At 39.7% G+C, this 14,545-nt stretch overlaps 1 protein-coding gene across 1 annotated transcript in view; it reads left to right on the top strand.

The window, feature by feature from the left end:
* Positions 1 to 14,545, top strand: part of STARD9 (StAR related lipid transfer domain containing 9) — a 113,410-nt gene that overhangs the window by 36,473 nt on the left and 62,392 nt on the right. Inside the window, exon 4 of the mRNA XM_026095738.2 lies at positions 14,356 to 14,472. Within this exon, the coding sequence (XP_025951523.2) occupies positions 14,356 to 14,472 (117 nt within the window). The remainder of the gene's footprint in view (positions 1 to 14,355; positions 14,473 to 14,545) is intronic.

Here is a 14,545-nt window from a genome sequence, read left to right as displayed (position 1 = left end):
TTTGGATCACTGCACTTTTTTTTCTTTTCTTGTAATAAAGTCAAGGGAGAATTTTTCTTCTCCACCTCAGACCTCCCTCTTGTCACAGAATTAATGGGCAGTTATTTTCAGAGACGCAGCTGAGGATCAATATTTGTCGCTGCTGCCTGAAACAATAAAACATACTAATTTTATGCTGTTGTTCTGTACTTTCCTTTCACATGAAATCACAGACATCCGCTACTGACCTAGGATCCTAGCCAAGAGCTAGCTGCAGTGGGAGAGAATGCAGGATATTTATAACTTCATTATTATCTGTTATTTATTCCTCACTCGCTTTGTTGCAAGAGAGAGATAATTCAGTGTAAAGAACAACTAGCAGCTATCACAGCATTTAATTTACTCATTTTGAGAAGATATCAGTAAGAACTGCTCTTCTCTTTTTGTAGGCATTCATGCAGTAATGTTTATAGTATCACAACATCTAAAGGGGCCAGTCACATGGGTTTCCTGCTCTTAAGGCAGTGGAGCGCGTGAAGTTGCAGCTGGGCCGGGCCGGTAGGGTGTCTAAAACCTTCTCCAGTCTTAGGGGAGTAAAACTGTGTGACTGTAGAGAAAAGCATGCTGCTGCTTCCAAGACCTTGGTCCTTTTCAAGACCTTTAGAAAAGCTGAATGTTTGGTCGTCTCTGTGACTCCAGATTTGTGTGGTGCAGCCCAGAGTTCACTCAGTAAATGTCTTCCTGCACCAGGTAGTGCTGGCTTCAGTACAAGCCTGCGCGTTACTATGCTGCGGGTGAAGACGCATGGTGCAGAAATGAAACCTGCTCCTCTTCTGCGTCCATCTCTGCAAACAAGCATCCGTGTGGACGGAGCAGACCTGGGGCGCGTGGTGCCCGCCCTGCGGGAGCAGAGGAGCAGCAGCCCCCAGGTGCTCATTTGTTCATCGTGGCATTTGTACGCACAGGGTCGCAGGTTGTATGGAGATAGCTGTGCGTCTGTAATTTTCTTCTTCCTCTCCCTGATGGTGTTTCTTATCCTCATGTTAAGGTACTAAATAAAAAACTCATGGTACAGAGCAGTCTTTCACTGACACTCTTTTGCACAAGACAGATTTAATCAAATATCCTCTGTTTTCAAGCACATCTGATCTTTTGATGAGTAGTTTTTTTCTTAACACACCATCAATTGATTTTTTTTCTCTTGCTGTCTTTTATTGCAATTGTACCATTGCAATAGTTCTCCTCTGAAGGGAAGAATTGCTTGCTTTTCATCCTCTGTATCAACCAAATAATTTTCTTTATCTGAGATCTAAGCAGGATGTATTCCTGAAGTCTATATAGTAAAGATCCAGAATTATAGAACTGTTTTGAATTTTGCTTTGACAGGCATGAAAAGTCATATATGCCTGAGTTACTGTATCTTTAGTACTGTTTTGCAAAAATAGAGCACCTGTAAGAATTCTAATTTACGGATTATTCCTGTAGAAAGAGAATTAAAGTCTGAAGCTGGACTTCTGCAAGATGACGCACAGATTTGGATCACAAAAAAATAACCGTTCCCCAAGACACACAGTCCTTTCCGTGTAGTTCCCCTTAAATAGCAATGCTTTGTAGCCATTAGCTTTTCATTGTGTCTCCCAAACAAAAATTTGCTGCTCTCCTGGAGAGAATTACCAAGCTAACAACATCTGCTTCCCATTTCGCTAAACTGAGTGAAAGGGGTTTCAGTCCGTCCTTGATGGATAGGGTTCTGCTATGCTGATGTGGTAGGCAGATGCAATCACACAGTAAAATCCCAAGCAAACACAAAATATATCATATTAACTTTAGTAATAAAAATTTTAAGACTAAAAATTCTGTAAGGTCTTTTTTCTTTCCTGTGCAGAAAGCTTTACTACCAGCAGTATAGCTGGACTGAGCTAAGCTTGATAGTGGTGCAGCATCACGTGCTGTGCTTTGGTGATTGCATTGCTGTTGCATTCAAGCTGTGAATGTGCTGTAATCCAGTGATAACGCAGTGACGATCCCTGTTGGGTAGGAACGGAGGGATCTGAGAAGAAGGGGCTTTTGTACAGTCAGGTGAAAACACCTGGTGGTAGTTTTGTGATGGGCATCTGGTCTTTCAGGTTGACGCTTGCTTTAGAATATCGATTATTATGTGGAAAAATGGGGGGGTAGACTTGTGCCCATGGTGATGGAGCACTTTAGCACTTTTAAAAGATCAAGATTTCTGTCAGAGTATGTATGACTTAGATGTGATAAAGTCCTTGTCATCGTGATGTGATATCACTTATTCATTGATTTGGAAGTAAGCAGAGGTAGAGTTTTTATCCTTTCTCAAAATGAGACTTTTGATGAGCAAATACAGTACATTTTCGTGATAATATATTTCAGTGATAAAATAGCAGAAATATAAAGTTGCTATTCATTGTGGTCAGCGTTTCTCATGTTTTTTTCTACAGGAAATATACATATTTGTTATATGTTATCTGTGTCTCGTTCTAGTATTTTAGAGTATCACCGAAATACCTTAATCAAGACTGAATTTAATTGTGTTAAATTTTGCGCATGTGTGTACATGAGCACACCCAAAAAACAATTTTTCTGCTGGAAAAAATTACAGCTGGTGAGATGAACAAAGCGATCGTTGTTCCCCGTCATGGGGAGAGCTGAAGCACAGAGGGATTCAGGGCCGTGCCGGGAGCCTGTTGGCAGAGCCGGCAGGGGACCGTCGCTCCAGGCCTGGTGTGGTGCCTCTCTGCTCCGCACGCAGGGGCAGCAAAGCCTTCGCTGTCGCTCCCTGATTTCCTGCCTTAACCAGGAGCAGAACCGGGAAAAGAAGTAATCCTAATTTTGACGCTCTTAATGACAGAGAAGAAATGTTCCCAACCAATGCCTCTTTTTTCTTTTATCTCTTTTCTTAACACCCCCCCCCGGTGCCTGGATGTGAAGGGGACGATGCTGCTGCAATAATCCTCGTGGCGCAGAGGAGCGTTCTGGGCAGCATAATGCGCTTCCCTTTGCTAGCATTTCCTCGGGCTGTGTGCTGAAAGCCCCTCAGCTGACGTTTGTTTAGTATTCTTTAAGAGAAAACACGTGCAGGAAAAGCCTTGCGTTATTGGAACAAAACCCTAAGTTTGTTTTCGGACGTTCCTTCCTTGCATCCTCTTTCTGCCTTTTTTTAAATAAATCTCTGGGGGTTTTGTTAAGACTTTGGAACTAAGGCTTTCATTATTTGAGCAGGAAAGGCTTAACCCTGAATAATTTTATTGCATGGCTATATGGAGACAATTTTTTCACCTTAAATGCAAGTTAGCCTGTCTTAGATGTAGCAGCAATTTAATTAGGCAGAGCTTGGTCATGACGCAGCAGCAGCAGGAGCTCTAAGCTGGCAGGGTTGTGGGGGCAGCCCTGCCGGTTAGGAGGTTTCGCCTAGCCGCAGTTCACAGCGGGGCAGTGGCAATTTGATGTTGCAGCCTTGAGCCTTTTACTGTTCGTGCAGTTCCTTAAATTATTCTGACCTGTTGGTGGGGAGCGATCTTTTTTCTGGATGGTAAATAAGAGCACCAATTTTTTCTTATACTGTTCGTTTAGTACCTTGATCTGCTGAAATTCTCTTAATGATGCTCTGAAGCTTTCCAGCTACCGATGAAGCAGATTTTTTGTTTGTATGGCATATTTTTAATGGAAATTGAGCAGTTGGGTTTTTTCAGCATTTATAAAGTCACTTGTTGGTTCTATGGTGGAAAGAAGGCAGCTGATGACCCAATTGTCCTACTTAAGTTCAGTCTTTTCCTCTTTAATTAAAACAGCAGTATTTTTAAGGATTATTTTTAAATTGTGCTGTGCGAGAAAATAACTGTTTCTTCGAGTTTTGACCCCAGTTGTTAACTTGTGGGAATTTGTGGTAGTCATCTAATTTCAGTCTAACATTTCACAGTACAAGCAGTTTGCTTTTAGGGAGTTGTTTGTTGATGTTTGCAGACTATGCCTGTGATGAATAGTAAGTTTATTTGATTCAAAGAATTTTGTATATTTAAAACTAGTACACATTTTTATTTTTGTCTGTTTCTTTGCTTTGACCAGACTAACTCCCTTGAAATTTCTGGAGTTTCCAAGATTAATTTAGTTTCCTAATGACGATCTTAAATATTAACCATTTCAGATGTTTTCAGATAAGGATATGGTTACCATATAAATAAGACACAGTAAACTACTTTAATAGTTTGCCACTGCTAAAAGCTCCCTCTCTTCCCATCCTTCCACCCGTGTTCCAGGCAGAGCTAGCTAGTCCTCGCATGTTCATTGTAGTCTAAGCAAAATGCAGATATTTTTGCCAGAAACGTAGTCTTAAAAAAAACCCAAAAACTTAATTTGTCAATTTTGTTCTCTAAAATTTGCAAACTTGGCATTGCATGCTGTCCCTGGAGACAGCCTGGATTTTTTTTCCATGTCACTCTGCAACTTGGCATATATTTCAGTTTCCCAAATTATTAAACTCAAAAGCACAACAGACAATATACTAAAGTTTAAAACAACTGCTTTTTGTTTCCTTTTGCAGTTCAAGTTCTGATTGGGTTAAGAAAGGAAAGTTTTATACTCTTGAAATTCATATTGCCAGAACTTTGTTCTGGTTAGAATGCCCCCATTATCTTTGCAATTAAAGTATTTATTACTGTGAGAGAGGCATTATTAAAGAATAAAGAGAACCCATTGCAGTTCCAATATAAAATATGTAGTTGCTATCATCGAATTCCTAGCTGTATATCCATTCAATGCATATTCATTCAATGAAAAGTCAAAGATTAAGATACTGATATTAACAGAGCCTGGTTGTGCTTCAGTATTCACCAGCATTAGTTTGAATCATATGCATTAAAGCAGAGTTTAATTATCTGCAACTGCCTGTTGGGATCAAAAGAATGACTATCAGCCAATACCCTTCTATATTATTTTGCATGTGACACTTGTAAAAGAAGTAGATTACAAGAGATTATTGCACATGCCATTGGTTTGATAGAAACTAAGGGGTCGATGAATATTAAAAAGAAATAGGTTTCAGAATGCACACAGGCTGTTGGGGAAAATAGACAATGCTAAAACTTTTGTTACAAAGTTAAAATAAATATGCTATTTTGAAAAGAAATAAAGAGTTTTAAAACAAAAAAGGTTTTTAACATCCAAGCAAAAATTTCACTGTAAAATAGCAGAGTCCCAAGCCATCACTGTTAATAGTAAATGTCTGCAACTTATGGTGTCTGAGTGGATGTGTTCCATACTATATTTTATTTCTTCTTGGCATTAGCACACAAAATATGTGTTTTCATGCCACAAGAAAAATATAGTCATGTGTCTACTATGCATGCTTACACACGCGCATACAAGTCTCATGATAAAATGTGATATACTCACAGGTGAATAAATAAAGTACTTCTCAGTATCTTGAAAACTCATTATTTAAGCAAGCTGTAGAAAAGCCACTATAAATCTGGACTTTGAAGCCATCAGAAAAAAGATTTGAGATTTAGCTCTATAAGAAAATTTCTGATTCTGCCATCCAAATTGGAAAAGATCAGAATGGAATATTCCTTCCCTGGGGGTGAAGAAGTTTCTCTTGCTTCTTACTCATAAATCTGTTTGGAAAGCATATTTCTGCTTTCTAAAAAAGGAGAGTTTTACTATGCTAGTGTTCTTTCAACAGGGAGAAAAACCTGCTTTTGTCACTTAGATATTGCTAGGCTTTTTGGGCAGGTGGTATGCTTTCACTGAAATCTCTTGGACTCCTTTAACTCTCTCAAAATGTTTTTGTGCCTTTTAGTAATGCAAGGTGCATTTGCAATTAATATTCTTCATGTGTCATTTTTAAAATAGCCTGTGTGGATGGAAAGGCCAAAATTCTCATATATTCTTGACAAAGCAACCCAGAGCCCTATCTCTGTCTGTTCTATTAATTTTGGTTTTCTATTGAAACGGATAGTAAATCCAGACTTTTTTTTTTTCTTTTGTCAAGGATGAACTGGTAGAAGACTAAGTTTTGTTGTGGTTTTGGTTTGTGTTCCAAGCTGTCTGCAATTTGTGATTTTACTTGCAAGAGAGATTCAGAGATCCTTTGCCAAGTAGCACATTAAATTGACCTGTAGTACATTGGGGTTTCAAAGAATGACTATATACAGTGTATAGTTCATTTTTTTTAGCTTTTCGTTTTAAACAGTATTAATTCAATAGTGATGATTAGGCTGCACTAAACAACTACACTTTTTCTTTGTTTCATTTGCCTACATAATAGCAGTTGGAAACCTGCATTTTTCTGCATTTTAATGTTCTGCCTATCCACCACATAAAAATCCTTTTCACTTTGATGTATTTCTTTGATTATTTGAAATTGAATTTTTACATATTAGATGGCCTCAAAATCTGTCGTTCACATAAATGTTTGGAAAATATACACTGTAGAGAGATTTCTTCTTAAGTGTTTTCTGTTTATATCTTTAAAGTTCTGCAATCCCAGTCTAAACAGCATAAATTAAAATGGACTAAAATTATCCTGCTGATGTTTGCAGGTGATATGCAGTGGTCAAATTAAAAGAGTTGATGTGCAAACTGGAGGTGAGGAAGGAAAGCAGCACAAATGGATGGGAAGTGGGCACACTTATCCCATACAGAAACATTCACTTCAGCATGACTCTCAGTGGTAGATTTGCCCTTTTAATTCTGGACTGAAGGTGCTGGACTGGAGATGCATGAAATCTTTTAATGGTAACTTTTTCCTCTTTAAAACTATTTTAAATGAGGAGGCAATCCTAAAATGATTTTAAAGCATATTTTAATTTTAAAAGTTAAGTCCATAGTCAATTTTTTGTATAAAATATTGCATAGCTGTCTATTTTTGATGTTTTGAAATTGTTTTGATTTTGAGGGAAAATCAGATGCTGCATTAGTAGATTGTATCACAAGTCTTTTTTCTTTTCTTTTTTTTAATAAGTGGACTATTTAATGAAGTAATTTAGTGAAGACAAAACACATGCTGTAAACACTTTAAAAGGGAGGCAAGAGATTCACCTCTGTGGTCAAATGGCATACCATCTAACAGACATATGAAGACCTTCATCAGGGCTGTTAATGCCAAACTCAGGCTTAGGGGGCATCTGATTCAAGTCTGTTGTTCGTTACTTGAACCGTAGCTTTCCTTGGGTGATGTGGAATGTTGCAGGACTTCTAGGTCGTGCGCTGAAGCCTTGTTGAAATAACTTACCTAAAGAGCAGTGATGCTAACTGAGGGAGGGGGAGAGAGCAAGAGGGGGAAAAGTGCTGATCAAGTCACCAGTACTCTGGTGCACTGGCTAGACATTTAGAAAATCATTTCTCTTCTTCAGAAAGATGCTGCAAGGGCTGGAGATGTTGATGGTTGCAAGCTTCTGCTGGGTTGCTGGGCCGCGATCTTGCAAGTTCCCGTGCTGGCTGGTGCAGCAGGCACTTGTGCTGCCCTGGGCTTTGAACTTCGTCTGAGTAGCAATTGCCTATCTGGTGTGCCCAAATGCAATTTATATTTCAGTCTGGCATTATGAGCAAAGAGGATTAAACAGATTTGCATCTGTTTGAAGGGTATAAACATCTGAATTGTAAATATGGCTCCAAATATTTGCAAGAAAACAGGTGAGATGGAACTGAATATAATTAAAATTTAAACTGACTAATAATAGAAGTAGCTTCACAGGGAGAGGTTTGAGATAATTTTTGAAGAGTAGCAATATAAAATTTGACTAATCATAACAGTGTACAGGGAAAGTCAGCATGAGTAGTTTGATACACTGTGGTGCATTATGAGCTGTTTATGTTTTGTATGTCAAGTTGTGGTTCAGAGGTACCACTTGCATGCCTAAGTCTTCAGTTTGCATTCTCGGACATGTGTTGTTGTATGCTTACAAGTACTTCAAAATGTGGTTGTCTAGGTCTTTTAAGTACCTAAGTATTTTATTGTTCTGACTTTGTTGATACTGGGAAGTTTTGTGAATTTAACCAACACTGATTTTGATTTAAACTGGCATAACACTGTAAGCCTTAAGTTGTTTAAAAAAACACAAGTTTCTATTGAAATGGTCTAAATCCTGTGGTGAGGACTAACTTGTATGATTTGGGATTTGTTAGACTTGATCTGAAGCCTGGCCGCTTCATAGGGAGCATGCCAGCAAAATACCCTGAACGATCACACTTGTCATAATTTCTTCAGAAAGACATATTTTTCTACTCTTAGCACAGTTGATGGGTAGTAAATCATAAAACGTTTCACCAATTGCCATGGGACGTGTACCAGATACAGCTCAGCGAGTGCAGAACTAACAAGGCATAGCAAAGCAGTTCAGGCTTTGTCGTAGGGACATTCTTGCGTGGAACAGACTAAGCAGTGCCAATCACGTAGAGTAACCGTACAGCGAAGACATAGTTGTCTTGGCCAAATAGCATGCTCTCTGCAGGAAGCCATATCCAGCTCATGTTCTTTGAAATAACCTATCTTTCTGAAGTTATATTCTGAAAGCCAAACTTAGGAGAATCACAAAGGAATCTTTTTTCTTCCCATGATGTAGAGAAGACATGATTCCACCCATATCATGAAATAGATTAGTACATATGTCCTGAAGTGATCATAGGACTTAATTTTTAGTATAATCCATAGCTGTTGATGCTGATGGATGTTTGGACATTAGTACAGAAAAAGCTTTGATTTCAATTACTTCACCTTTATTTTTAAATGAGCCATGAATTCTTTGCTATGCTTCACCTCTCCATTTTTCTGCAATAGACTAAAACTAAGAAGGTTTTCTGATTAAACTGAGACTGTTCTAAACTGAATGGACTGTAATCTACCAGGAAAAACAGGGTTTAATAGGATTTCAGTAAATAGTTTTTGAAATTCTAATTCGCTATTATCGTGGGGTTGTAGCATTGCTTTCAGAGTTATCCAGTTTTGTTTGTAATAATATATATTCTCTCGAGGCCTAATTCAAAAAGGATTGATTTGAATCATGTTTGAAGCATCTGAGTGGCCCCATATGTTTAACAGGGAGTGAATGCAAAAGAGCTTTGCTTAACTGGGACTTCGGAGTACGAAATTCTTTTGTCCAGCGCGTATGGAGAGATACAGAGCACAATGATTTGCACAGTTAGAACTTCTGTAGTGATTTAAGTGAAGATTGCAAGGGGTTTTATGAACACATGAGCATATCTCACAATTTTCTACTGATAGATAGTATTATTCCTACTTTACTGGTTGGAAAATGGAACTGTAAAAATGTGACGTGACTTGCATGGTGTCACAGGAAAGTTTGGAAAGAGCTGGAAATAAAATCCAGTTCTGAGAGTCCAACTTTAATCTCTGGATGGTGTTTCTATCCTTGTTCTCCTAACGGCTTGCCTGCCTGTGAAGATTTTGTGTTGTTATACCTAGGTCCCATGAGAATCTATTAAGATTCATTATGAACCTCCAGAAAGAAGGGTGATTGCATAATGAGACAAACCGTATTGTGGTATTAAGATACTTTCCTATATATTATTTATTCCTATTGTAAGAGGTTCTGCCATTTAAACTACAGGTTTCTAAGCTGATAGGGAGCACACAGGCTGTTTTTTGGCCACCTGTGTGCACAACGAGGGATGCAAATTTCTACAAGTTACATGATGGTGATGCTCTGAAGGGAAGTGGGCACAGACTCACGTTGCTCCTATCACTTCCAGACAACTCTCCCATCATTTCTTATACTGCTCCCTCCAGTTCGATTCTCTTTGCCGTGGAAGTCCTAATCTTCTGGACTCTGGATCTCCATACTTTTGCCTTAAATTTTTGTGCTCGACATTCTTTGTCTTCCACATCAACCTGATCCAGTGACTTCCTGTGCTTTGGCTTCCAAACCCCATCTTTCTTTCATCTTTTCATCTTGCTCCCAATGGATCCTAGCACATCTTTCCTGCCTTGACTCTGTGCAGTTTGTTTCCATCACCCTCTTCACCTCATTCAGAGCTCGTTACCAGTCCCTTGGCCTGTTACCAGTCCCTTGGCCTTCCTTCACCATTACTGACTCTCAGTAGTTGTCATTTTGCCCAGTTGGGCTGCAGGCTTCCGTCAACCTGCAGGTCTGGATGTTGCCATCTTGCATTTAGATGAGATTCTTTCCTCCTTCCTGTGTTCACATTCCCAGTGCTGGAAATCACTGAGCGCATGAGAGGAACTTTCTCTTTCTTCTGCTCTGAATTTAAAGTGTTTTATCTTAGAGACATGCTGACTGGCAGCAGTCCACTTCCAGGATCTCGGTGAAAGTCTTTCTCAGCTTGTGAGCTGGAGTGTGTCCACAGCATGCAGAATCTACAGCAAAATAACATGATGCAATCTTAGTCTCTGCTGAGTATGTGGTAACTGCAGTCTTTTAGCCTGATTTCCTAAAGAAATTAGATGTATGAAACTTTGCAGTGACTGTCTCTGCTGCTGTCCTGCGTTTCCCAGTAATGTTTGAACAAATTGGCTAGCTTCGATCCAATTTGAAAGGGGTAGAGAACTCGGATTATTAGATTCCTACAAATTTTATGTACAGACTGGGTGGGGGAGAGATCCTAATAGTGCTTCCACTGGGGGAAAGTTCAAAGTTCACTGCAGAATCCACATGTAAGCCTAAGAGGAAGGCCGTAGGGAAGCAGGTTAGGTGGCTCGAGAATTATTTTTTATGATCATTTTGCGCTGCAGTTCTGGGAGAAAGTAGAAAGTGGGAAAAAAGAAAAGTAGAAAACCCAGGAGTGCAGAGAGCTGAAACAGCTTCTGATCCCTGATACAGAAGCATTCTGGAAGTCAGGGTGCCGACAGGCATTGTAGGCAGGAGGAACAAGACTATTTAGAAGCGCAGAAGACATCTGGAGGAGGGTGCCTTCCATCCATCCTTTAACACAAGGTTGTGTGACATGTAGTTCATAAGCCAGATGTAAATTATAAGGAATTTCTTTATGGCCTGCCAGGGCTGAGAATCAGCCTGTGGTCTTCGGTGCAAGACTTGTGTGCATCTCCACTGGTAGCTGATGGTGCTGGAGCAGCTGGCAGTAAGCAATGTTCCGACTGGTCGGGCACATCCTTTCCCCCAAGGCAGGACATGTTCTGTCCCGCTCTGGTGGACCAAGGGACAGCTGAGAGTGGATGTGATATATGTGATGGGATGGCAGGAAGCAGTGGAGGGCTGGGGGATGCTGAAGTAAGCATGAAGAATTGCACGAGGCAGAGGGGAAGAAACAGGCGGGTGTTACATATACAGCTGCTAGTTGAAGCTTGGTGTGACTGGTGAGTCTTTATTGGCCTGCATGGTCATTTGAGGTCTAAGCTCCTATTTTGTCCTTGGTGAGTGTACAGATTTACTGTAAAGGATTAGTAAAACAGATTTCTGAACTCGTGAGACTGATCTATAGGCCACACAACATCAAAGAACTTATTTATGTCCTGCCTTGATGGATGACTCATGCCAAGAATCACAATAAAAATGGTTCGCACTGCTATTATTAATGCTCAGATGCTTTTCCAAATATCTTTAATTTATAGAAGAAAACCAATCTGTGTTATAATGATGATGTAAATATGGGGCTGACCTCTTTCTTCAGTACAACTTGACTGAGAATAGCGCTTCTGCATCAGTATTACTGAAAGGAGAAGCTTCAGGGTGTAGTTTGCCCAATGTTTATCACTGTGCTCTGAAGGAGAGGCATGCTGGTGGTCAAACATGCTGTGCTGGGCTGCTCCAGGTGTTACCTCTGGCTGTGTCTTTAATTAGAAGATTGTCACAACTATTGCAGAACCACTTGGACAAATACAGTGACTCTGTTCAGAAGCAGGAGTTGTGTTGGGACAATATACGGGAGCATTGCGTGCTCTCTACTTGTGGCCAAATGCAGTCAGATTACTAAAACCTGAAAGTAATAAATAGAGCGCTGGAAGACTCGGAACACATCATGGAATTGCACTTCTTTCTCTGAAGCAAATACGGGGTCAGGTTATGCGGTCCTTATTTGTGTAAGTGATACCACTGAAGGCAGTCCCACTGAATCCCACTGATCTAGTAAAATAAAAGCTACAGGGATAATGGCACAGTTTGATATATTTATTCCATTATTATTTTTAAGTGGGGCCTCTTCCATAGAAAGGAGGGATGTAAGTAAAAACAGATGTTACAAGCAGCCTCCAAGTAAACCCAACCCCCAGCCTAATTCCTGCTGTTACATTTTCCCACAACTCAGAAGGCAAGTCTCATGGACAAAGTGCTGCCTGTGATCTTATTTTATACTTTCCAGTATACACTTGATTTATAAGGAAAAACAGTCCTGGTTGTGGTATCAGGGAACATTTATCTGAAGTGGGTAACGGAAGAACGGGTTTTATGGTAGCTCTGAGAGGATTTTGTGTGGTAACTCTGTTCTGTTTTTGTAAAGACAGAAATTTTCCTTTCCCATTACCACATCAAATGCAGCTTTTACTTCTTACCTACAGTATTCAGAAACCACTTTGTAATTGTTGCTCTGTTTTCCCCCCCCCTTTTTTTTGCCTGAGGCTTTGTGTATATAGAGCTTTATTAGCTACCTTTCATTTTTTTGCCTAGACTTTTTTATGGCCCCTTTGATGCTACCACTCAAACTGCTGACCTCCCTGGGGCTAAAATTTCTTCCTCTTCTTCTTCTTCTCTTAAATTATGCACTTTTCTTCCCTAGTCTCACCTTAAAATTGACATCTTCAAGTGCTTCTCAATAGCTTTCTTCTGTGGCATTCATTTCTCTGTCTTTTTGTGCACTTCTGGGCTCTTTAAACACATTTTAAATCTTTGTGATGGCAAATAATTCATATCCATGTCTGTCTGTATATACTGATATTTGTGAAAGTAGTATGGTAAAATAATTTTTCTATGAAAATAGATTTGAGCAATGTCTATTTATTAGGTGAAAGTGATTAATTGGCTTGTTCAGCATAACTTTTGACCATCACACTAATATGTCTGGTCAGTTATTTGTTCATTCATTCATTTGTGTATGGTTAATATATTTTGCTAAAAGTATTACATAATTACATTCGTCTTCCTGTCCATAAATAGTAGAACTTTTCATGGCATGCTGTCCCTGATAGGGAGCCAGGTGTGCTGCAAATGAACTACTAGTTCTTCATGTGCATTCTTGACTTCTAGCTTTGATTTAATTATTCACGACCATTAATAACCAAGATGTTTCTGATTAATGAAAGTAATAAGGGTAGCCAAGTTCTGCAGAATTAGAATGTTACTGATTTCTAGGCTAGGGATTAGCATCTTGTCTCAGTTTGAGCTGAAATATGATCTGAAAATAAAAGCCTCAGGAGAGGATTTTTAATATCCGTTCTGGATAGTTCAGGTAGAATGATGGCATCTATGAAGTATATTTTACTGTCCATTTTTATACCAAGTTTAGTACATTTATCTGTCCAGAAGAGAAGCAAGTGCCCTGGCTGTGGATGAGACTTTGCAATAGTATGCATCTGTATATACTAGCTAGCTTTCTATGTGAATAGCAAAAACATTAATACTTGTAATATTTTTTTGGAAAGGCCGAAGCTGTGTTTCAGGTTTGGCAGCCTGCCTACTGTAACCTTATGATCCAATGTACATTTGATAGGAAACTTTACGAAGTGTTCTCTCAACTGAGCTCTAGCATGGCTTTGGTATTCTGAGAACGTGGTCCAACTTCTGCAGCCACAGCGGCCCAGCTCAAGCTTTAGAAGTCCCTGGAGACTGACACTGATTTGGTGGTAACAGTTTTTGGCTCTGTCGTAGGATAAATAGAAGGCAGCGTGCATCTCTGTGCATAGCCTGAGCAGAAAATAAATCATTCAGCTTTTGGTGGCAGTACTTGCTGTCCAAATGGGTCAGATAGAAGCATCCCTTGAGCTAGGTCTGGTCTGCAGGCTACAGGCTAGACTTTGTTTTGCTTTGGACCTGTGATTGTGATGTCCAAAGCTGCTGCTGTTGTCATTGTGCCAAAGAGCCTTGATCATGGTTTTCTGTCAGATTTATGCTGTGCACTGTAAAAACTTGGTGTGGCGGGGGATTCCCAAGAAATTTGTGCAGTCCTATTACAAAATAAGAGACAGCAGGCAGGAAAGCACAATGAGGCGCTACTGCTCCCTGTCAGTGCTGCCCTTGGCATACCATTATCTGGAGGAGGATCTAATAGGTGATGCTGGACACTTAACATTGTGCCTGATAAAGTAAAAGACAAATACAATGGAAATCCTTGTCCACATGGAGATATGAAAGCTGAATGATCAAGTAATGCTGAGTGTTTCCTGGGAGGCATATTATTAATGGACTGCTGTCTCTCTTTTGGTCTTTCCAGGTGTTCCAGGACCTTGGCACTTCTGTGCTGATGGGTGCGTTCAGAGGATACAATATCTGCCTCTTTGCGTATGGACAGACAGGTTCAGGAAAAACTTACACCATGATGGGAACACCTGTGAGTTAACACTTAGGGTTTGGTGATGGGTTTAGCAGAAACATTGTTTGCTTTATTTTTAAAACCTAGATTA

This window comes from Dromaius novaehollandiae, chromosome 5, assembly GCF_036370855.1.
Source record: "Dromaius novaehollandiae isolate bDroNov1 chromosome 5, bDroNov1.hap1, whole genome shotgun sequence".
Lineage (NCBI taxonomy): Eukaryota > Metazoa > Chordata > Aves > Casuariiformes > Dromaiidae > Dromaius > Dromaius novaehollandiae.
This window is presented reverse-complemented; position numbering and strand designations above follow the sequence as displayed.